The sequence below is a fragment of the Gigantopelta aegis genome, chromosome 6 (assembly GCF_016097555.1).
Source record: "Gigantopelta aegis isolate Gae_Host chromosome 6, Gae_host_genome, whole genome shotgun sequence".
Taxonomy (NCBI): Eukaryota; Metazoa; Mollusca; class Gastropoda; order Neomphalida; family Peltospiridae; genus Gigantopelta; species Gigantopelta aegis.
In genome coordinates this window covers 89,265,811-89,289,733 of record NC_054704.1, presented here as the reverse complement: position 1 = coordinate 89,289,733, position 23,923 = coordinate 89,265,811, and the positions used below count along the sequence as shown (strand labels likewise).

Genomic DNA, 23,923 nt, shown 5'->3' with positions numbered 1-23,923 from the left:
CAATAGGATGATGAAGGTTCATTCTGGCTTAGTTGGCATTTCAAATACTGTGAATGCTAGGCAGCGGTTCTTCTTGGCTTCTTCAGAAATATCATGCCTCTCAACCGAGTTTAAAGGGCAGTTCGGGCTTCAGATCAACAAGCCAGAAGCACACCATGATATACGACCCACAGTTGTCAAGCAAGAACACGAAGCCGTTGACAAAATCAAAACTGCAATATTGAACCACGGTAACCCGTTTGCTGTCGAAGATAACCAGCTGTACAATTTCATAACACATGCATATGTACCACAAGAATATGTTCACCAAATCTTGAATGTTGATGACATTGGACAGGAGCTTTATGAAGATTATGTTGCTGAACGTATCAATGGAGATGTTAGTCTTTGGGCATCAGTCAAAAAGCAGAACAACAAGATGTATATGTCCGGCAGCATGAAGCAGACTGTAAAGATCCGTGATTAGACTGTTGACTTGAAAGAGACTAAAAATCTTTATGGTCGGCTGATGGTCTTGGCCAGATCAAACAGGGACATTGACCAAAAGAATGCAATTGGCAACTATGAATTCACCCTGACTCCAAGAGCACTTTTTGCACCAGATGGATCAATGTTGCCATGCAATGACAAACCCAAACTGATACACAATCTCGTGGAGTTGGTAAACACGGATAGAACCAATGAACAGACAGAAACTCTAGCACCCATTGAGCAGGATGTTGACAGAGATCCTGTGTCATCATTTGCAACATCCTCAACAAATCTAAAGATTGCCATTGTTGACGGAATGGTTCTTGTCCAGAAGATGACGAAACAAACAGAGACAGTCAACACAGTAAAAGATCTGGCCCAGAGTTTCAATGACAGGCTCACGAGTTTGACAGCAGAATTCAGTGAGGTTATCCTGGTCTTTGATACCTACAAACCCGACTCACTGAAAGAGAAAACTAGAGACAGACGACGACATGGAAAAGCTCCTATACAGCACTAGATATCAGACGATACGAAGATCAAACACATCCCACTGACACGGTTTCTATCACATGAAAAAACAAAAGCAGACTTGACAGAATACCTTGCTAAAACAACCCTCGATTACAAAAAAAAACTCACCTCAGTTAGTCATCACATTGGCATCAGGTCACACCAGAAGCAACAGAAACCTGCACTTTGAAGACAACAACCACGAAGAGGCTGACACTCTCATGATTTGCCTGGCAGCAGAGGCGTCACAGCGGTGTCCTGACGCACAACTAATTTTCTTCACTCCTGATACAGACGTCTTGGTTCTGGCCGTGGCACACTATGACAGACTCTGTAAAAGGACATCACTGTCAATCGTATCAGGACTGGTGGATATTGAGCCAATCTGGAGAGCTTTAGGCAAGGAAAAGGCACAGGCTTTACCTATATTCCACGCATTCACCGGAGCGGACAACATTGGAAAATTCGCAGGAATAGGCAAAAGACAATGGTTTCAGCAGTACATGAAGGCTGACGTGGACTTACCCAGAGCACTCATGGCACTTCCAGAGGAAGGTGATCTAACGCAGGAGGTGAAAGACGAATTGACAAAGTTTGTTTGCTTGAGGTACTGTCCAAAGGGTGTCTGCATTACAAATTTACCTGATCTAAGATAGTATCTGTTCTGCAAACAACTTGCTGAAAGCAACAAGTTACCTCCTACACTTGGAGCCCTTGAAGAACACATCAAGCGCGTGCGGTTACAAAGTCGGGTATGGTGCCAAGCCACCATCATGCAGCAACAGCCTTTTGACCCACTGCAATTCGGCTACTTTAAGGACACAGGTGATTATATGCTGCCTGTGACTACCAAGGTTCTTCCTGCACCACAAGCCATCATCGAGTTGGTCAGATGCCAGTGCAAAACCAGCTGCTCCATGCACAGATGTTCATGCAGAAGGAATAACTTACCGTGCACAGAACTGTACTTGTGCGATACAGAATGTGCAAATGATGAAGACTGTAACATTGGAAATGAGGACAGTGATGATGACGATGATGATGATGATAATAATATGTAATCTGTTCATGAGATACAAAACATAGTTTCACGACTTCAGCTGAGATAGACATATCTTTACCGACAATGTAAATATGTTCATTTTTTCATTTGGCAATATTCTTTCTCTTGGTTTTGGATGTTTCTTATCACTTATTTGAGGTCATTTATGGATTCCATGGGCTCGAAAACATAGGATTAACATTTTAAATGGACTTTCTATGTCAATTAGAAGCTGAGATACCTGGAAATTCTTATTTTACGGCGGCCATTTTGAAAATCCAAATTGGCGGCCATACGGGCATCTGCGCAAATGTAAACATTGCTTTCCATATTGCTCATGTTATAGTCTTTTCAAAAATGTACGGCTTTGCTAATCTCCATAAATTCTGAACGAAAGTTCTTTTATTGACATAATGAACCTAGCCAGCGAACGTTTCGCTAACGTTCGCGAACTATTTGATTGGTTTCCGACGTGGCCATTTGGTTTACCGTGAAGCGTTTGAACCATTCTAGCGGACGTTTTTTCTGCTCGGTCTGGCTGAACTCAGCCAAGATATATGTTATCAGTGGAACTTCTGTCATATCGGTACTGGGACAAAATAGAAAATATCAGCTCCGATTTGTTTAGCCGAGTACTCTGACTGTAAGAGAGATAGACGGACATTTGGACATAAATACGCACTCATTACAGTCAGAGACCAAGCTATGTATTTTTTTGGCAATTGCCGACAACCAAAAAGTTGTCAAAGATTTCCGCTCTAATACCACAACAATCCTATGTTTGAGTTCAAATACATTTACATCGACCATTTTCGAGTTACTTGATTAAAAAAGAATTCAGATATTAATCACTAATACACACACTACAGAAAGAAACCCGACAGTACCCACATTCAGCTAAGCTTCAGCAAACTCCAGACAGAAGGATTCTAAGTTCGCCGACCTATATCGTGACGTTGCGTCACATGATCGCCCACTTAGCCATTCCGTCTTCCAGGGGCCGTCTCAAAACGACAGTGCCCGACAATCACAAAAAAAAGTTTGTTTTGTGTAACGACTCCACTAGAGCACATTAATTCATTAATCATCGGCTACTGGATGTCAAATATTTGGTAATTTTATCATAGTGTTAGAGGGGAAACCCGCTACATTTTATCATTAGTAGCAAGTGATCTAGCAAGCACATACCACGGCCTTTGATATCTGTTGGATTTTGTCATGAGATTCGTTTTCAGGTGTGCAGTATTTGTTAAAAAGGCAGACTGAGCAACGAATCCAAATACTATACAGTCATAAAGTTCAGATTGGTCAGTTTGAAAGGGTTTTTTTAAAAAAAGAATGCAATTTATAAGTTCTAAATAAACCAAAAACTAACTTGTTTTTGTTAGTTTGTTTGTTTTTACATTACAATAATTATATTTATTATCCTGTTAAGCCTATATCACATTATACGACGCGACGCAACTCAACTCAACAGTTGAATCGCGTCGTGTAGTGTGTATTGAAAAATCAGCCGTCGGTGACTAATTTTCAGTCGGCCCGACTGCATTTGACACGACCGAACATGTTCAGTCGCAGACGACGGCCGTCGTATTAGTAGAGTCAATATGTGAGAAAAAACACCTTAACCCCCAAAAAATTGCTACAAAAGGTTTTTTAATTGTTTCTGGTAGTCTTGGACATTGGGAATAACATATCAAAAATCTATCAAAATCTGACTAGCAAAAAGCTGTTAAAACTGGGTCAAATCCAAGATGGCCGTTTCTGATTTCGCACTCAGTAAAATTAAATCAAATTTAATTAAATGACTATTTAGTCCAGCCAAATGTTTAACAAATAAGTAAAACTCATTTAGTTTTCAAATAATGATTCTATATCATAAGCGCATAATCTTTCTATTACGTCAGTGACTTAATAATTCAAAAATTCAAAATGGCCACTATGGTTCATGGATGCGATAGGAATCATTTACTTTAGTCACTTATGTAAGCCCATGGGAATTTAGTGATAAAACAAACTACTAATTTAAGATGTATTAGGGTATTAAGGAGATCCAATATAATAAAAACATTCCTAAATTTCATTTGAATGGCCACAGAGAAACAAAATGGCTGCCAACTTACATGTATACATTGACAGTATATGGAAAATGCATATATACTTAGTAATTGGCTAAGTAACATTTATAGTACAAAAGTGCAAAATGTGATAAACATGCCACTTTGCATGCAGTTGGGAGTAAACCTTGATATAGGACCAACCTGGCAATGACCTCCCAATGGCCAGGTGGCGTCACAATTCAATATGGCCGCCAATTAACTATTTCTTATTCTGTTTATATCACATTTAAAAGTGCAAGCTATAAAATATTAGTTGCAATGACACATTTCAGACAATATTATTACTATATATGCGTTGCTGTTATATATTAATCTTTTGTTTTAATATGAATATACTGATCAAAAAAGAAATGTGTCTAATCATAAATGCAAGACCAGATGCAAGCCTTTCTCAAGATATGTTCCTACTTAGAGGGTAATGATGAGGAACAATTAACCATTTCTGACCTGAGGTGTAAAATGAAACCATTTTTATGCTGTAACTATTCTCTTCCATATAGACATTACTACCTTAAGGACAAACTAAAGCATAGCAGGAGGGGAAGGCCCTCATGACTTAGTGACTATGACAGAGAAAACTTCACAAATACTTCGGTCTTACTTCCAAAGTGCTAAGGAAGGTGATGAGGAATATCAATATACTTGAAACTACTGCCAGTCAAAAGTGACATAAAAACCAATTTTGCTTCTGTTACTGACCAGTGTTCAGATAGGTGTATGCTGAAACTGGATTCTGCTTTGCAATTAATTCTAGACACCCTTCATACGATGCTGGGTTTGCTATGTGTTGGAAAAGATACTCAGAGAAAAGTGGCAGTCATTGGTCAGTCAATTATTCAAGTTGTTAACCCAAGAGCTGTTTGTGGTGCCATTACAGATGAGACTTGCTGCCCAGATGCACCATATATATCAATCTAGATTCCTTATAGACACTCTTTCTGAAATGGGGTTTATCTCCTCCTCTATTGAAGTGCACGGTTTGAAAAGAATGCCGCTAATTCTGTTGCCCCAGATGTTCTAGACAAGGATAATGACCTGTTAGACACAAACATTGTTATTCGCTGCAGACCAGATTGACCACAGCATCCTCACAATAGATGGAAAGAGGCTATTTCATGGGTTGGGTATGATTGCCATACTAACACCAGGAAAGAAGACAAATCGTATTGTACCAAGAAAAACGTCTGTCTAATTTAAACGTAACAGGAAAGACAAAGATCAAGATAATAGACGACCGTTTTGCAAACTCTGTCTGCTGCAATGCCAAATTTCAAGAACTTCCCAAACTCAGTGATTATGATAGGCGAGTAGATATTTTATTGGAACTGTCGTTCAGTTTCAACAAGCTGACACCAAATTGGCAGAGCATGGTGCATATTGTCCATCAAGGTCATGTTCACCCTGGTCAGTCTTCTGTTGTGTTTTTGCCCATGATAGACATATACTGTGAAAACAAGACGTGTATTCCATTCACACTGGATTACCTTTTTAATCTAGCTTTGAAGTACTATGTATCCCCAATAATAGCATTTGACCAACCTTTATATTGGAAGGCATCCGAAATTATCAGCAATGCATCAAAGAATAGTAACTTGAAAATGATTGTTTTGATGCTCAGCAGTTTTCACACATTCATGAATGTACTTGGAGCAATCGGTACACTGATGGAAGGCACATGACTCAAAAACATTTTAAAAGTTGTTTATGGTGAAAATGCTGTTCATAATGCTGACAGGAAAATCATTCCAGGGATCATTCCGTGGTAATTTGTTTTTGTGGACAAATGTCTTAATCGCATGATTATTTCAGACATGATGGATAATGATCCTGTGTTTGCATCACTCATAAATCAGTCCGAGGAAATGTACACGTCTTCATTGGCGGGTGTAATTGACTTTGGAATCCATAAGAACATCTGAAATGATAGCCAAAATCTAAACAGAAATGGACAAAAGGAAGACTGAACTTCTGCTTGGTCGACAACCAGTCAGTTATGGCTTGGTTACCAAAGAATGATACAGATTGCTAGAACGTTTGTCAAGGCTGATCGCAAGGGGTCATGGATAATGCACCTGCAAGCTGTATCTGACTGTCTGTCGATTTTTGCTGCAGCTGGGCATTTCAAATATCTAAAATCTGCCTACCTCTATTTACAAAGTATGAACGAGTTTGATACAACCCATCCGCTTGTTTTTAGGACGTTTGAACAAGCGTTCAACATTATTCGAAGCAGTGATCACTTCTGGGCTGGCCTTGGGTCAGACCTGGTGATAGAGCAGACACTGATGCGATCTTTAAAGAGTACTGATGGCCTAACAAGAGGAAGTGGAATGACAGAAGAACAACGTGCATTATGGACAATGTCTTCCCCCATATCTGCAGAATACAATGATGCAATGCAGGATTTTAACAACTGGTCATACACCATAAAGGAACAACACAAGGAATCCACTGAAGCAAGAATCAAGAGAGATTTGTCTGACCTAGAGAAAATAGGTTTTAAAATGGTCCCCTGTACGCCATTCTCCACAGACCCAACTTTAAGAAACATATTAAATGGTGTGGGAAATGATGATGTGAATGTGCATGACTTAAGAGTCGTGGAAAGAAAATCGTCACCAAAATGATAGGAAAGCCTGCATACATATACTCATTCAAGAAGATTGACAAAGCCAAAACCTTCCGAAGTCTGCTTTCCAAAAACCTGTTAAAGGTGATTCTGTCCTGAAATCCTGTGCATCCCAGTTTATCTGGCCAGATAAGTGACATCGTGGAGAACTTGGGAAGCCAGGCTATGACTATCCTGTTGGAGGCCGAGGGGAGGGCATCTACAGATTCCCTTGCCACCTTGCACTATAACATTTTCAATAAAAAGTAGATGCAGCAGAATCGTTTGTTACACCTGAACATCTTCCCCCCAACTACATCTTCAACCAAATTCCACTGCCTCAGTTTACTACCAGATCATGGTATGGATTGGAAAGGAAGGTAACATGGATCCTGTAAACTGGGGATAGAAAGCTGAAGACAATCATTTAATGCAGAATGTTGCCCCTGACAATCTCCTGAAGGTGGTCCATGCAACTGCTCAACTGCCTGTAGAACACCGTTATAGCTGCAAGGTCTATGGACTACCATGCATAGCTGTTTGCGGGTCCTGCCAACTTGAGTCATTTTATGGATGGACAAGAATGCTAGTATGTGGATAACATGTCATAGGTTATCATGACCTCACTTTCATTATTTTTTAAATGAAGCAATGCATTATTCAAAATGGCATTAGAAATTGATATTTTACAAATAATATCTTTCAGATAAAATTCAGTCAACTTTAAGGACAATAGTTTTTGAATATTGGATGTTTTGGCAACCAAACTGAAACGTGATGTCATGATATCATATAACGTTGCTACAAGATCATAGACATGTTTTTTAGAATCCTCACAGTCACTTTCCTAGTCAGGAATAATACATGTAATGGGCTTTTGGTGCACCATGTCTGAGATAAAAAGCCCAAAAAGTTTATATATCCGCCATATTGGATTTGACCTAATTTTCCTACTTTCTGATTGGATGATTTTAATAGATTTTTTTATATGTTATTATGTACAACTCAACAAACCTAAAACCACCAAAAAACCTTTTGTAGCAATTTTTTGAGGGTCAAACCATATATTGACTCTACTATATAGTGTGAACGGGTCTACGACGCGACGCGACTGTCGCGTCGTGTAGTGTGAACGGTTTACACGACGCTATACAACTGATATCTACCGGTATCCAATGGAATATCTACATTTCATCATGTGACGTAAAAGTGACAATGGCAGAATTATTCTGGACAGAGAAATAGACCCCTTTGCAGTCTGTAGCGCCACCTGCATAACTATTGCAGCATTTGTTCTGTCTTTAATTGTGGTCACCAGAGGAGTCGTAGAGTTGACTGTACTGCTTTTTATACATTTTCTAAAGATATAACATTTTAGGCCTATTGAGGCTGGTATTTACACCGTGTCTATCAGTATTATTAAAACATTATTTTAAAGGGACATTCCAAAGTTTGCTGCATTGTAAGATGGTTCCGACTAATAAAATAGTTCTACTATTAAACGTACATATTAAATATAGATTCTTGTTTAGAATACCGGTGTCTGTATATTCAATATGTTTCTGGTCGTCTTAATATTTGTAAGAAGCCCAAACTGGATTTTGTCTTCAAATAATTTCGTACGTATGAAAAAATTATATTTTTGGAAATAAAATGAAATTTAACCTAGTACAAATATTAGAACGACCAGAAACACATTTAATATACAGCCACTAATATTTTATGCAGAAAAATATATTTGATATGTAAATACAATCGTTAAAAAGTCTTTGTTGGTCGATAACATCTTTAAAAGTGCGGCAAACTCAGGAATGTCCCTTTAAGCGTCCACGGAAACCATAAAGGAATTCTGATAAATATATAGTTCATGTGGTCATAATTTTTTGAAACCATCAGATTTGAAAAGAAAATGTTACGGGTGCAGAACGCGGGAGGAGGCGGGACCAATGCCCTCTCGCCCGCATTTCCCCCGTTATTGTTCTCTGGCTAGGAATACTGTATTAGAACGCCTAAAGTCAAACTTTTGTTGAGGGAGCATGCCTCAAATTCCTTATAGCCCCCAGATTGCCATCCCATGTAAACATATGGTCATTCTGACATATGTCTTTAGAGGAAAGCCGCTGCCGTCACATAAGCTACTCTTTCCAATAAGCACCACGTGGTCTTTTATATGCACTTTCCCACACCGGACAGCCCATACCACGGCCTTTGATGAACCAGTTGTATGTCACCAGTTGGAACGGAAAATAGACCAAACTGCAAATGGGTCTACTGAGAAGGATTTGAAAACCCCACGTAACAAAATTGTACGAATAACTTACTTGAAAGTAAGTAAAACAAAACAGCTAGACGTCCAAAGTCGTATTTACGTACAAGAGTGGGTCCAGAGGAATGTGTACAAAATAAATGCAAATATGTATTTCAACATCTCTGTTTTGCTTTGATCGTGTAGACCAGCCTTACCTTCAATTCACGCTAGCACCTCGTGGCGTTACAAGTTTAAATGTTGCTAAAATGTTGTCTGGTTTTTAAAATTTTGAAATTTCCCTGTCTGGAACCAGTTAACTCGTTAAAATCGTTAATGGGTGCTTACAGCAAAAGCTATATGCAACGGAGCCCAGCTTTTAGGCACCACACTAACATTTGTCGTATAGTCACTTGTAGCAGCTTAATAACAACAAGTTTGTTTTGTTTAACGACGTCACAAGAGCACATTGATTTATTAATCATCGGCTATTGGACGTCAAACATTTGGTAATTCTGACATAGTCTCAGAGAGGAAACCCTCTACATTTTCCCATTAGTAGCAAGACGTCTTTTATATGCACCATCCCACAGACAGTGGCCCGACCTTTGATATACCAGTCGTGGTGCACCAACAGGATCTATTCCAGACCGACCGCGCATCGAGCGAGCGTTTTACCACTGGTCTATATCCCGCCCGTTTCTTACTCTAGCCAGTGCGTTATTGGACCGCCAGAAAGAGGACAGCCAGTCCCAGACTAGTTTACTGAATCAAAACTAGCACAGGACAGAGCTTACTGGAATAAACATAGCTGTGTTGACATGCACTCATGAATCACTGTCAAAACAATGATGATATCAGGTGTTCGCGAAATCTGAGAAAATCCTGCCTCACCGGTGGCACCTGTCATGAGTACTGCCACCTCAGCTGTAAAAGTTTGTTACTTCATCTAAAACGATGAACAAAAACGTGCAAGAGTTTCTCCAAAAAGATGGAATAGTATGCACACATTCAAAATATGGAATGACACCAGTCATCATTTTGGTCTGTGATGCATCGTATTTAGTAGATATAGCCTTCAAATGTCTACCATAAATATTTTTGAATTCCCTCAGGAGTCCCTGGACATCATAATCCTGATGGAACAACTTCTGTGCCAGAATGATATGGCGTCGTTTGAGCTGTTGTGTTTTAAGGTATTAAATGTAACAATCTGATCTTCTTTTAGCGTTCTATAGTAAAGTAATACACCACACAAACAGGTATAATTATTACTAACCACCACCTCCACCTCCCGCTAAAACAATCATCTTTGATTTCGCAAATGGAAAGATGGTAAGTATAAAATGAAGTGCAAGAAACAGAAATGGTTTAATATTATAACTGACGTAGAAAAAAATAAAATAAAATAAAGAATAAATAAATGGAAGCAGATTTTTAACAAATCGTGTGGCCATGCAGCTCCCCTTGATAGTTGTGGTTATCATCGTGATTCGTATGTCTTTGTGTAAAACTCTGTATACATGTATGCATATTGTCTATTCGCCTGCCGGTCTGTCTGTCTTTATATGCATATGTGCCTGTGTGCCACAGATAACCATTAACAGAAAGTAATAATTGAGTAACAAACAATTGTTCAAAATAAGTGGATAACGAGAGTAAAAACATTACAATAATGCTGCCCATCGTAAAAAGATGACTCAACTTGAAGGTGCGCTATTAAAATAATTATACTGGTTCAGCGGAGTGGCTAGGTACAGAACAACGTAATGATAGCCAGATAACCACAGCCTCCTTAATACATCCAGTAATGTCATGAATAAATAACTTGCATTGTCTCATCTGTTAGTTCTCTTACAGCATTGCAGCTTGACAACCACCAGTTTACCCATTTGAACATTAATCCAACAGAGGGTCTTTCATACAAACGTGCCCAGACAGTTTAGCATGTCAAGCAATCAAAAACGTATTTCGAGACAATGTAACTTTGACTACAAGGAAGACCGATGTCAGAGCAGGTTTTCCTTACCGTACTCAACAAGACTTTGACTACAATGATGACCCACGTCAGATGAAAGTTTTCTCTCACTCATTAAGACTAGGCATGGCTTGGCAGTCCGTTTTGATCGAGAAACACATCTCTCCCCATGACGATCTCGCTGGATTTTAGGGGCGATGTTTTGATGTCCACCTTCTGGTCGGACCAGGCGACGCTGGTGCAGACGCCGCGGGTGATCAGCTGGATGGTGGTGAAGCTGTTCTCGTTGCCCTGCTCGTCGATCGTCGTCTCCATGAGAACCTGCACCACGTCCATCTCCGTCTCCGCCAGCTGGCCGCCATCGTCCGCCGATCGGAACGCGTCGCAGAAGTCGTCCACCTCGACCACGTAGGCCACGGAGTCGTCTGCTTTCCGCTTGAAGGTCACCGGCAGCTTGTCCTTCTTCACCGACAGGCTCGTCCTGACCTCGAAATCGATCCTGTGGCAGTCCTCTTGCGCCAAGAGCTCCGCTTTGGCCTTCCATCCCGGGCTGACCTCGATCTGGGAGTTCACCTCCCACGTGACTATCTCCTTGAATACCTGACCTTTAATTCTGTCCACGTGCATGGTGTTGTCGCGACCGGCTCGCAGCTTGACGTAGTTGTTGGGGAGGTGGACTTCTATCCCAACCTCATTGTCGACCGTGTAGCACTGGTTCAGCTCCACGGCCACCCACGTGGTTGTTTCCCTTTGACCGCGGAATGTGTGCACCTGTTTGGTCTCTGTGTCGTTCTCGTAGTCACACGAGTAGAGCGGCACCCACTTGGAGCCGGTAGTCACCTGGCCCCAGGCGGTGTCGAATGTCTTGCCGAGCGGTCGCTGCGAGAATTTCATGATGTTGTGCTCGAGGTCGAGCGACTTCCAGTCCACCACCGCGTAGTAATCTGCCTCGTTCAGGAACAGTTTCCGGAAGAAGCCGCTGCGTTTCTCGAGCAGCTTCCAGGCGTGTTTCCCGATCACTCGTTCCAGTTCGAGAACCTTCCCCGTCGTCATCCTGACTCGCTGGTGTTTGAGCTGCAGACTTCTGAAACACACAATACATAATCTTTAAAATACGTCTTCGGAAACTGAACACGTCTAAAACTAGCCCGAGTACTCTGACTGTAAGAGAGCTAGACGGACATTTGGACATAAATACGCTCTCATTACAGTCAGAGACCAAGCTATGTATTTTTTTTTGGGGGGGGGGGGGGGGGGGGGGGGGGCAAATCCCGACAACCAAAACGTTGGCAAAGATTTTCGCTCTAATACCACAACAATCCTATGTTTGACGTCAAATACCTTTACATCGATTATTTTCGAGTTAACTGATTAAAAACAATCCACATATTAATCACTAATACACATAGTACAGAAAGAAATCCGACAGCACCCACATTCAGCTAAAACGTACAATACATAGTCTTTAAAATTCGTCCACGGAAACTAAAAACGTCTGAAAGATGTAATACTTAATCTTTAAATTATGTCCACAAAAACTGAACAAGTCTGTAACACACAATACATACTCTTTAAAATACGTCTACAGAAACTGAACACGTCTCAAACATTCGAAAAGACATTTTAAAATCATTCCACGGAAACAGATGACGTCTGAAATATTCTAAAAGACACGTTAAATTATGTCTACGAAGATTAAAGACGTCTGAAACAATATATATACTCTTGAAAATACGTCCATCAAGAAATCATCACGTCTAAAAGCAATATAACTATACTCTTTAAAATACGTCCATAAAAAAAAAAGTAAACACTTTTTAGACTTCCAAAACAAATTACACGCTCTTTACAATACGACCACGGAAACTATACACGCTTTAAAATTGTACACTCAAAACATATCCACGAAATTATATTTTGAAAAGTTTTGAACGCTGCTTAGATTACAATCTAATTAAAATTAGCTCCACTATTACATGTGGATCTAACAGCAGCCCGTTGGAGCTCATGTCCAGTTGACCTTTCATTCGACCAATAAAAACCTTACTTGCAAAATCATGCCAGTGATTTGAAAAGAATTTGAAAACATTCGGGATTATGCCGAGGGTATACGAAATAATTCGGGAAAATTTTGCACGGCGCAGACGAGCGTTTTTTAACGCATGCGTCTTGCGTTAAAAAACGCATCCGTACGAACACAGTAAAAACGCATCGTGTGCGACCCCTCTGCGTTGCGTTTTTTTTAGCTCTGCGTCGATTTTTCAAATATCAAACATGTTTGATTTTAGACCCACAAACGCATCCGTCTCCTGCCGCATCCGTCTAAAAACGCACGTGTGCGCCTACTTGCGTCTGCTTTGCGTTCACATTTTTATATTGACCAATCATCTGTCTATATATCTGTATATAACGAAATTAACCATTATTGGTTTCAGTGATGAATAGAACTGTGAAAACAGACCCGATCATTAAAAATGACTAACATGTAAATGTTTCAACACAAATAATTTCCAACTGCTCATCTTTGAAACAAAGACTAGGCATGTGTAATTAATGACATTTCTAAATAGATGAAATTAAAAAATATAAATTATTGCATTCATTGTACTATGCCTAATAATAATAATTAAAACAAACAATTGTGAAATAAGAAAGATTTATATCGTAATAGTATATTGTACATAATGTTTTAAATAAAGTTTATTATGTTTTAAAATGTATTAATAAATTACATTTAATCTTTGTTATTTTTCCTAGAGTAAAGTATAAATTAATTAATTAATAAAAGAAATCGTCAGTGGATCGCAGGAACGCATCGCAGGTAGGCGCACACGAGACGTATCCGTCTGCGTTGAGTCTGCGCTCTTTAACGCAGACGCATGCGTTAAAAAACGCTCGTCTGCGCCGGGCATTACGAAGTATGCCGGAAACTAATTGCAATATAAAAGTTTATATAAAATTCGTTTCAAGACGAAAAAATAAACCATGATGATATAGCCATAAAATCTGTTTATACTAGTATACAATCCAAAGTTTATTACTGCACTTTTCCCCCTGTTTTTTCAATGTTGAAATAGACCAACAAGTTCGCCTATTGCATAAATAGTCTCGCTCGATATTTTTAGAATTTGTATGCTCCCGAATAACGCTATAAAAGGCGAAGTGTAATTGGTCGATATTTAAATTGTTATTTATAGATGAAATGTCACCTGGACATGGGAGCCCATGCAGTGCTATTAGATCTAGGCTACTGGCAAGACCCAGTAGAGCTAATTTTAATCAGATTGCTTAGATTAGAGCCACGAATTGAACGTCATTATCTTTATTTTTCTTGGTATATCATGAACATAAACTGATACAAAAGCAAAATTGTGTATGGTATTTTAAAATCGTCGCAGATTAAATTGTACATGAAATGAAAATAATATGTTTAAAGTTATAATATAACATTATAACGTTAACGTTATAACATTAGCTTTTATTTAAGGAGAGGGAGCTTAAAAATAAAAAGACAGTTATTCTACAAAGTCTTCCATACCAATGTTAATGTTGACTAAAACTTATAAAATAACACCTTTGTGCAGGTTTTAGTGTATAGATCTGACTTTCTATTAATCAGTGTACTCCAGTGGTGTCGTTAAACAAAACAAACAAACCGAGTCTATAAGTGTGTGTCAGCGGTGCAATAGGTTCGAATCCTTCCAATTGACAGTTGGTGTTTTTATAGAGTTATTTGTAGAGTTATAGTTATGTCTCTGTCCTAAAACAAAGGGACGGGACATAGCTCAGTGGTACAGCGCTCGCCTGATGCGCGATCGATCTAGGATAGATTCCCGTCGGTGGGCCCATTGGGCTATTTCTCGTTCAAGCCAGTGCTCCACAACTGGTGTAACAAAGGCCGTGGTATGTACTACCCTGTTTGTGGGATATTGCATATAAAAGATCCCTTGTTGCTAATCGAAAAGAGTAGCCCATGAATTGGCGACAGCGGGTTTCCTCTCTCATTATATGTGTGTGGTCCTTAACCATATGTCCGACGCCATATAACCGTAAATAAAATGTGCTGAGTGCGTCGTTAAATAAAACATTTCCTTCCTTGTCCTAAAATAAATACTCAATTCGCCGGCCATGAGAGGCTATCAATCGTCTGGGCCCTCCCCCACCCCCATCCCCCACCACCCCCACCCCCACCCCGACTCATACGCCTGTGCATGTATTAACCGGTTACCAACAGCACTGCAAGAGTTCACGTGACAATGGTTTTAATAAAGCAATCAGATTTACCTTTTCTATGAGTCAGCTTGAATTACGTTATTCTGACACTATCGTGGGTAATCTGACAAAATCCTCGTACAGGTTTGTCCAAACCAAATCATTTCCCATTACTGATAATGTTAACAAATTTTCTAATAAAACAAATAAAGCAATTTCTCAACCCATCCAGTCAGTACACACATATGGGTGGCACTTTACATTTAATCTATCTAAGAAAATGGGCTCACACCTGGAATTTAAAAAATATGAACAATGTTTTTATTAACAACCTTTTTTGGCATAAAATCGCAGTTAACTTTTTCATTACCTTTCCGTGGCAGGCCATCGGTCTACAGGCTGGTAGGTACTGGGTTCGGATCCCAGTCGAGGCATGGGATTTTTAATCCAGATACCGACTCCAAACCCTGAGTGAGTGCTCCGCAAGGCTCAATGGGTAGGTGTAAACCACTTGCACCGACCAGTGATCCATAACTGGTTCAACAAAGGCCATGGTTTGTGCTATCCTGCCTGTGGGAAGCGCAAATAAAAGATCCCTTGCTGCCTGTCGTAAAGAAGAGTAGCCTATGTGGCGACAGCGGGTTTCCTCTAAAAACAGTGTCAGAATGACCATATGTTTGACGTCCAATAGCCGATGATAAGATTAAAAATCAATGTGCTCTAGTGGCGTCGTTAAATAAAACAAACTTTACTTTACTTTCATTACCTTTCACCTATTATTGCTGCCATTCAGAACTGCAGTTTCATTTAATGTTTGACGGTGCACTTTAACAGAGAACGACGAACGAATTAATGAACGTTTAACAACATCGTGACACAATAATAATAAATCGGCTGCTGGTTGTTAAAAGTCAGTCCCTGGTTTCGTACAGTGTAGCCAATAGCACTTGTTGCCTTTAAGGGCGAGACAAAGACCAGTGATAAAGCGCTTGTTTGATGCGCGGTCGGTGTGGGATCGATCCCCACCGGGGTGCGCATTCGACTATTTTTCGTTCCATCCAGTGCAACACGAGTGGTATATGCTATCCTGTCTGTGGGATGATGTATATAAAATACCATTATGCTACTAGTTGAAAAATATAGCTGGTTTGCTCTCTGAGACTACATATTAAAATGACCAAATGTTTGACATTCAACAGCCGATTATGAATGAATCAATGTGATCTAGTGGTATCGTTAAACAAAACAAACTTTAACTTTAGTTACCTTTAATTTCGTGATAGGTTTACGCCGACGCCATATAACCGTAAATAAAATGTGCTGAGTGCGTCGTAAAATAAAATATTTCCTTCTTTCATTGATAGGTTTACGGTGCATATCCCTGGATGTCCCTAGTTTAGTGTAAGGCAACCTATACAACTTTTTATCCACATAAAAACAATCAATAAAAGTTCAGTGATAAGCGGGCCAGCCTTCTGTTGTAATGTAATACGTCTATCACCTGTTGCCGGCTTGTGTCGACGAACACGTACAGTAATGTGCTTTCAGACACAAGGATGATACTTGATGTGAATCAACAAGACTCCAAAAACAAATGTTTTGTGCTTTTATTTGTGCAGGCAAAATTAACAGTTTCAAATCATGGTTGTTATACATCACGAAGGGCAAGAAGCATCCCCACCACCATCCAAACCCACACACCAAAAACCATCAGTACCAACACAAGCACCAAAAAAACATATATGTAGAACGACTGCTATTTTCTCCTATTAAAACAGTTTCGTTAAAAAACCCCGGACAAAATCCTTTTTTGATTTTTTCTTTTTACTAATAATATGTGAGTTCCTGTCATTAAATGGCATTTCAACGCCTTGCGTTCTAAACATAGTATTCGTTATAATAAATACAATACTGCATAATATTCATTCCCTGATGAAATTTATTTTACAACTCGTGAAAATTTCGTTTGCAATCCAATATTTAAAAAAATCGCTTGATACATCTATTAAATACGTTCTTACCGTTGTATAAACTGGCGCACTGTGTCTACTTTACTTAAGTTTTAGTTTATAGACATACATTGCATATAGTACCTTATATGACTAGCTATTGGTACCCAAGAGCCAATCAGCTCGTTGTAAAATAAGGAATCATCTAAAATGCTTTCACGGACAATAATAGCCTTCATTAGACTGGTCCATTATGTCAGTTTCTTACGACTTTGTTGACTTTTTTGCTTACAGGACAAATAATTTCATAATAAACGTCACCCATACATTATGCAAGTTTGAGTAAGCAAATCAATAGCATTACAATAACGAAGTCATGGGCTTTTTGGTACAGCTAAAAATTAGACGTGTTATAAGAGTGAAATCCGTGAATTTGAAAACTTAAATTATAAAAAGAGTAACCCGCACCCCCCCCCCAACCCCCCCCCCCCCCCCCTCCCAAAAAAAACAACCCCAAACGTTTATTGACAGTGTTGGAATATATCAGCTGTAAAGAATTAAGTCTAAAACTACTTTGATGAAATAATAATGACGATGAAGGTGGTAATGATGGTGATAACGTTGACGATGACGACGACGACGACGATGATGATGATGATCGAGGGAGTAGTGTCAATCATTTTGTATATTAAACAAATGCTTCAACAGCATGAAAATACTATTTATAACAAGCATTAGCATTAAGGCTGGCATTATAATAAATAACATATGGCAGTCTTCCTAAGCAAATACCAGTCGACCAAAAATTATAATTCTTCAACTGAAAAAAACCCCTACATTTTATTAATCCGTTAAACACTGGATTTTTGTGGTACTTCCATGTTCTAGGTTGCACACCCTCCAACACTGGTAGTGCTAATGGTGGCAGTGGTGGTGATGGTGGTGGTGATGGTGGTAGTAGTGGTGGTGATGGTGGTGGTGGTGATGATGATGGTGGTAATGGTGGTGGTGGTGGTGGTGGTAGTGGTGGTGCTGCTGCTGCTGATGATGGTGATAATGATCATCATCATGGTGGTTATGGTGGTGGAGGTGGTAGTGGTGGTGGTGATATCGATAATGATGATGATAAGGATGACGATGATGTCGATGATGATGATGATGATGATGGTGGTGGTGGTGGTGGTGGTGGTGGTGCTGGTGGTGGTGGTGGTGGTGGTGGAGGTGGAGGTGGTACCGGTGGTGGTGCACATGTACACTTATCGTCGCATTATTTGACTGGTACCATCGTCTTGTATTATATCACATTCCTTTGACGTAAGACGCAAAAATCAGTCTACCGGACACTGGTCGTCCTGAACATGCCTCATATCAGAGTGACATGTACGGCAGTTTGCACGATCTCTCTTAGTTTGTTCATGATATACGACTGAGAACAATAGAACATTTTATCGATTTAATTTTATTTTGTACATTTGAGCATTGTTCCAGAGGTACTAAAACCGCCGTCTCGCCTTCTTAACAACTTCTGACGCAACAGTGCCGGGCAATTTTTAGAACTGAACAACTGCAGTATCAACGCATAAAATGCAAACTATGGGATAAAATTAGCCATTTAAAAGCAGGCTGCATAATGTCAGAGGAAATAAGTAGGTTATAATACGTGTAATAAGCACACGGAGCGCATTGATGATGGTAATTACCAGTGTGTAGCCTAGTCGTACACCGCGTGAATCATGGCGATCAATATAACCTGATGGTGGTGACCTGTCGATACCAAGGTTTGAACGCTATCTTAATGATTGACGTGTAGCATACAATGTAGTAGTATTTATGAATGGGGGAGGTAGCTCAGTGGTAGAGCGCTTGAGTGAGTTTAAAAGTTAAAGTTTGTTTTGTTTAACGACACAACTAGAGTACATTGGTTATTAATCATCGGTTACTGGATGTAAAACGTTTGATAATTCTGATATAATCTTAGAGAAAGCCAGTTACATTGTCCCATTAGTATCAAGAGATATATGCACCATCCCACATACAGGATAGCATATACCAAGGTATTTCATATGCCTGTCGTGGTGCACTGGCTAGAATGAGAAATAGTCCAATGGGTCCACCGACGGGGATCGATACTAGACCGAACGCGCATCAGGCGAGCGCTTTACCGACTGAGCTAAATCCATCCTCCGGTCGAATAAGGTGCCAAGGGTAACAGGATCGATCGCCTTCGATAGAGTCGGGGATGTTTCTCCGTAACAGCCGGTGCCATACGACTGGTTTACCAAACACCGTGGTATGTGCTGTTCTATCTGCGTGGGAGGGGGGGGGGGGTGTATATCTTCAGTAGCAATAGTATGTGTGGCAACAAGCGAGTTTCCTTCAGTCCGGAAGTTGTATCAGACTGTTCCAAAAATTGCTGGGATTAAATAAATAAATTAAGATAGCTAAATAAATAAATAAATAAATACTTGTATCTCATATTAAAGAGACTGTCCTGAATTTCCTCCCATTGTTAAAAATCGATGTTTCCGACTAATACAGCCTTTGAAGACTACAGAATAAATACATTTTGAAAAGGATATTTGTCGGAAACGTTACAATAGTAGCAAACTCAGGACACTTCCTTTAAAACAAAGTTGAGGAACAAATGAACGAATGAACGAACGAACGAACGAACGAACGAACGAATGCTAAAACGATACCCCCGTTATAAGTTCAGAAGCAATAATATATTTATTTCACATTTTTACGATATTAGTGTTAAAATAGTAACATGAAAAATAAACCATTTATACAAATTGCTTAATAGAACAACAACAGAACCTGTTTGGAATCAATACTTATTTACATACACATAGTCAGCGGTTAGTCTGTAACATATGGCCGTTTGTTATGTCGATAGTTCGACAGTCGTTTTATTTTCATTATTATATGTAAAACATTTACGTGGGAGGTCCCATCTTCATGCATTGACACGACAAAAGTAGATTGTTTACAGACTGAAAATACTTGTGTAACGACATTAAGTGTGTAACTTACCCAGTGAAAGTTTCACTACTTTCGTCCACTTATTCAGTCTTTATCTGCATAACAAATATAAAATAATTGTCATCGCTCGACATAACGCTGTCATTTGGTACTAGAATTAGCAGCATTTACGCATGCGCACTTAATTTCCAGCCCAGCGGGGAAAGTTCTTATCATCATTCATCTGCGACAAATAACGTACTATAATAAAGTTGTCATATAATCCGAGTGAAAACGAAAAGCAATTTGGCAATCATGGCAGAAAAATTCAATAAAACAAAAAACACGTGTGCTGCTAAATTGATATATGTATTTGCATTTAACAAAATGTCCTAATTTAGCTTCGACAATAAAAATCAATTTTCGATTGTTGAAAAATGTTAACAAGTTTCAATTTAATCAACTCGTTGCCATTTCTGTACATCCGAAGTGTTTATGGTTATTCTGGCGTTTCAAGCACCACGAAATGCATTTTTGTTTTCTAATATTTTCAAAAACGCACGTAACTCTGAGAAGTAACGGCTATGGAGACGAGCGTTAGTCTATGTTTAAGAGTATTTTCCCGTTTAAACGTCACTCTTTGTTTCACTCTATTGGAACTTCATCCAAATACACGAGCACTCATGGGCGTCATTTGGTGGGGGACAGGGGGGACATGTCCCCCCCCCCCACTCTTAGCAGTGGGGGGGGACAGAATATCTGATGTCCCCCCCCCACTTTACTCTAAATAATGTTCTCAGACAGCCACAATGACCTTCATTTTTCTAAATTTTAAGGGGGGGGGGGCATGCCCCCAGACCCCCCCCTAGAGTCGCTTCACGCCTAGGGCGCTCGCGATTAGTCGCACGAAATATTGTTAGAACCCAATTGTCCCCCCCCCCCCCCTCACTTTTTCCTTGCAAATGACGCCCATGCGAGCACTTGCCCCAACTCTATTGTTGGGAATCGATTGGAATTTTATCATCGATCATCGGTTATAATCGGTTTGCATCAACCGATCAACTTTGGATTACACAACCGATTAGAGTTGTATAAAGAAAAGAAGGATATGAGTAAGTGTCATGCACCTAAAATAGATACATTTTATTTTGCCAAAAAGAAACATCGATAGAGATCCCACAAATCACTAATATTAAAGGTCACTAATTTTACTTTTAATAACTACTTAATATCTTTTTTTCTTTATGTACACATGAAAATAAACCCCAACCCCAACACATGTACATGATTTTTTAAAATGGAGGATCATTTACAGTTGACATTTGCCCACACAATCGATTATGGATTTTTATAATCGATCATTTCATCGTAGACCCAAACCGATCAATGTTCGATTATAATCGATCATTGGAACATCACTAGGCTACTAATTCCAGTTAGCAGCAAAAGGGCTTTTAATCACACATTGTGCAAAGACCGGACAGCATACACTAACACCACAGTCACTGATATAGCAGACAGCTTGGGACGGGGACGGGGACGGGGACGAGGGCGAGGACGGGGGCTGTTAAAATGGGACCACCGAATATTGGTTTTGATCCAAAGCACAACAGCAAATCGTCGGGGATCGATCCTAGATCGACCACGCATCAGGCGAACGCTTTATCGCTGGGCTTCGTCCCGTCCCACCTGCACTGGGAGACAAAGGTGGACAAATAAAGCAACAGTGACAAACAGTAACAGTGTGGTTAACGTTAAAGTACCTTAAATAACTGTGTGGTGCTATCAGCTATGTAATCAAAATCCAGCTCTAAAACATCTGTTATTGATGAAGCGCTATGGGTTCTCACAAGACATTACTCTTTGTCAAATATATTATAAAACAATTAAACATTATGTACGCATTAGTTCAGTATCAATTCCATGTATACTGAACTCCATTAAAAACGCACCCATTCAGTTTTCAGTTATTGCGATCACATGTGTGTGGTTGTTATAAAATGCACAATAACCCTAACCCTTGTATACAACTGTATGTACAATACTTTGAGGGTTATTTATTGCCTACCAGAATATATTTAGTTATACAAAATCAGTTAAATATATTATTATTACTGGTGTGTTTCCAATGGCCTTCAGTATATTATAATAAAGACGCGTGCAAACAAAGACATTGCATGCTGAACCTGCAAGCACGGGCAACCAATGACAGTTTAAAGATGTTATCCAAAGTTTGTTTTGTTTAACGACATCACTAGAGCATATTGAAATATTAATTATAGGCTATTGGATGTAAAACATTTGGTAATTTTGACATATAGTCTCAGAGAGAAAACCCACTACATTTTTTCTGTTAGTAGCAAGGGACTTTTTATATATACTATCCTACGACAGGATTGCACATACCACAGTCTATGGTATACCAATTGTGGTTCACTGGTTAGAGCGAGAAATAGCCCAAAGGGCCCCCCCCCCCCCCCCCCCCCCCCCCCGACAGGGATCTATTCTAGACCGAGCACGCATCAGGCGAGCGCTTTACCACTTGGCTGCATTCCGCCTTCAAAAGATGTTGTCCAAGTCCAATCAATGTTATCATCCCATATCCATTCAAGATTCGGGGCGGGATTTAGCCCAGTCGGTTGTGTGCTCGCTTGAGATGCTTGCGGCGCCAGATGAGGATCGGTGGGGGGGGGGGGGGGGGGGGGGAAGGGGGGGTTTCTGGACCTCCCCCCCCCCGCTCGTGACCAACAAGCAGGATTTTGATAACTGGAATATACTTCAAATCCATCTAAAGCTATCTTCAAATATGAAAATTTCCTATCGAGGGGGGGGGGGGGGGGGCCTTCAAAGGCTCAAGACTGGACCCCCCCCCCCCCCCCCCCGCTAAAATTCCTGGATCCGCCCCTGGTCGCAGGATCGAACCACCTCGGTGGATCCATTCAGGATTGGGGTTTTTCTCGTTCCAACCTGGTAACCATAATTGGACAAAGGCCGTGGTATGTGCTTTGCTGTCTGTGGGAAAGCACATATAAAAGACCCATTGCTGCATTAAAAAAATTGTTTGACATCTAATAGCCGATGATTAATTAATCAATCAATGTGCTCCAGTGGTGTCGTTAAACAAAACAAACAAACGTTTTAACCATTCAACATTCAAGCATGTCCATCATAGGTCCAGTCTTTGACATGACGTCGTGATTTGCAAAAAGCGTTCCTGCGTTCATCTGAGCAATATCCCTTGCTGTTAATCGAAAAGAGAAACCCATGAAGTGGCTACAACAGGTATCCTCTATATCTGTGTGGTCCTTAACCATATGTCAGACGCCATATAACCGTAATTAAATGTGTTGAGTGCGTCGTTAAATAAAACATTTCCTTCCTTCCTTCATCTGAGCAACTTGAGAAGAGCGTTCTGTAACACTACCTAAGCATTTGCAATGTGTATGTGACTCGCAGACATTAGCGAGAAATCTCAAAAGTAATCAAAACAATATTAATTAAAGATATTACATTTGTAATAAAAAAAAATATTACTGTTACTACCAAAAACAGAAGCAATGGATCGTTTTTTCTTTTTTTTAAAGACAAGGCATCAAATACCACGGGGGGTTTTCATATACCAGTCAGAGGTACGTACTGGTTACGACAGGGAAACGCATTGCGTCCATCATGACTCATCGCATTTGACGAGAGCGTTCTGTCAATAAGCCACCATAAAGAAGGCTATACTATTAATTTGTTAGTGTTTAAACTCCGGTAGTGGTAGTTTCATTGAATAAACCAGATTGTTTTGTTTGTACAGCACAGTGATTTCTCGCCGT

The 23,923-nt window shown here is 39.9% G+C and overlaps 1 protein-coding gene across 2 annotated transcripts; it reads right to left on the bottom strand.

Moving 5' to 3' along the window:
• Nucleotides 1-10,354: 10,354 nt before the first annotated feature.
• On the bottom strand, nt 10,355-21,994 carry LOC121374358. 2 transcript variants are annotated; one of them, XM_041501458.1, is made up of 2 exons: nt 21,866-21,994; nt 10,355-12,061 (listed from the first exon to the last, which is right to left on the bottom strand). In XM_041501458.1, exon 2 carries the CDS (start codon nt 12,028-12,030, stop codon nt 11,098-11,100), a length of 933 nt encoding a protein of 310 aa, XP_041357392.1. In that variant the 5' UTR covers nt 12,031-12,061; nt 21,866-21,994; the 3' UTR covers nt 10,355-11,097. The 2 variants fall into 2 exon arrangements, with proteins under 2 accessions (XP_041357392.1, XP_041357391.1); XM_041501457.1 differs by lacking the exon at nt 21,866-21,994 and adding an exon at nt 20,175-20,298.
• Nucleotides 21,995-23,923: the final 1,929 nt, after the last annotated feature.

Excerpts from the sequence above, each read along its gene's own strand:
- LOC121374358 (XM_041501458.1), bottom strand. The coding sequence starts at position 12,030 with ATGACGACGGGGAAGGTTCTCGAACTGGAACGAGTGATCGGGAAACAC.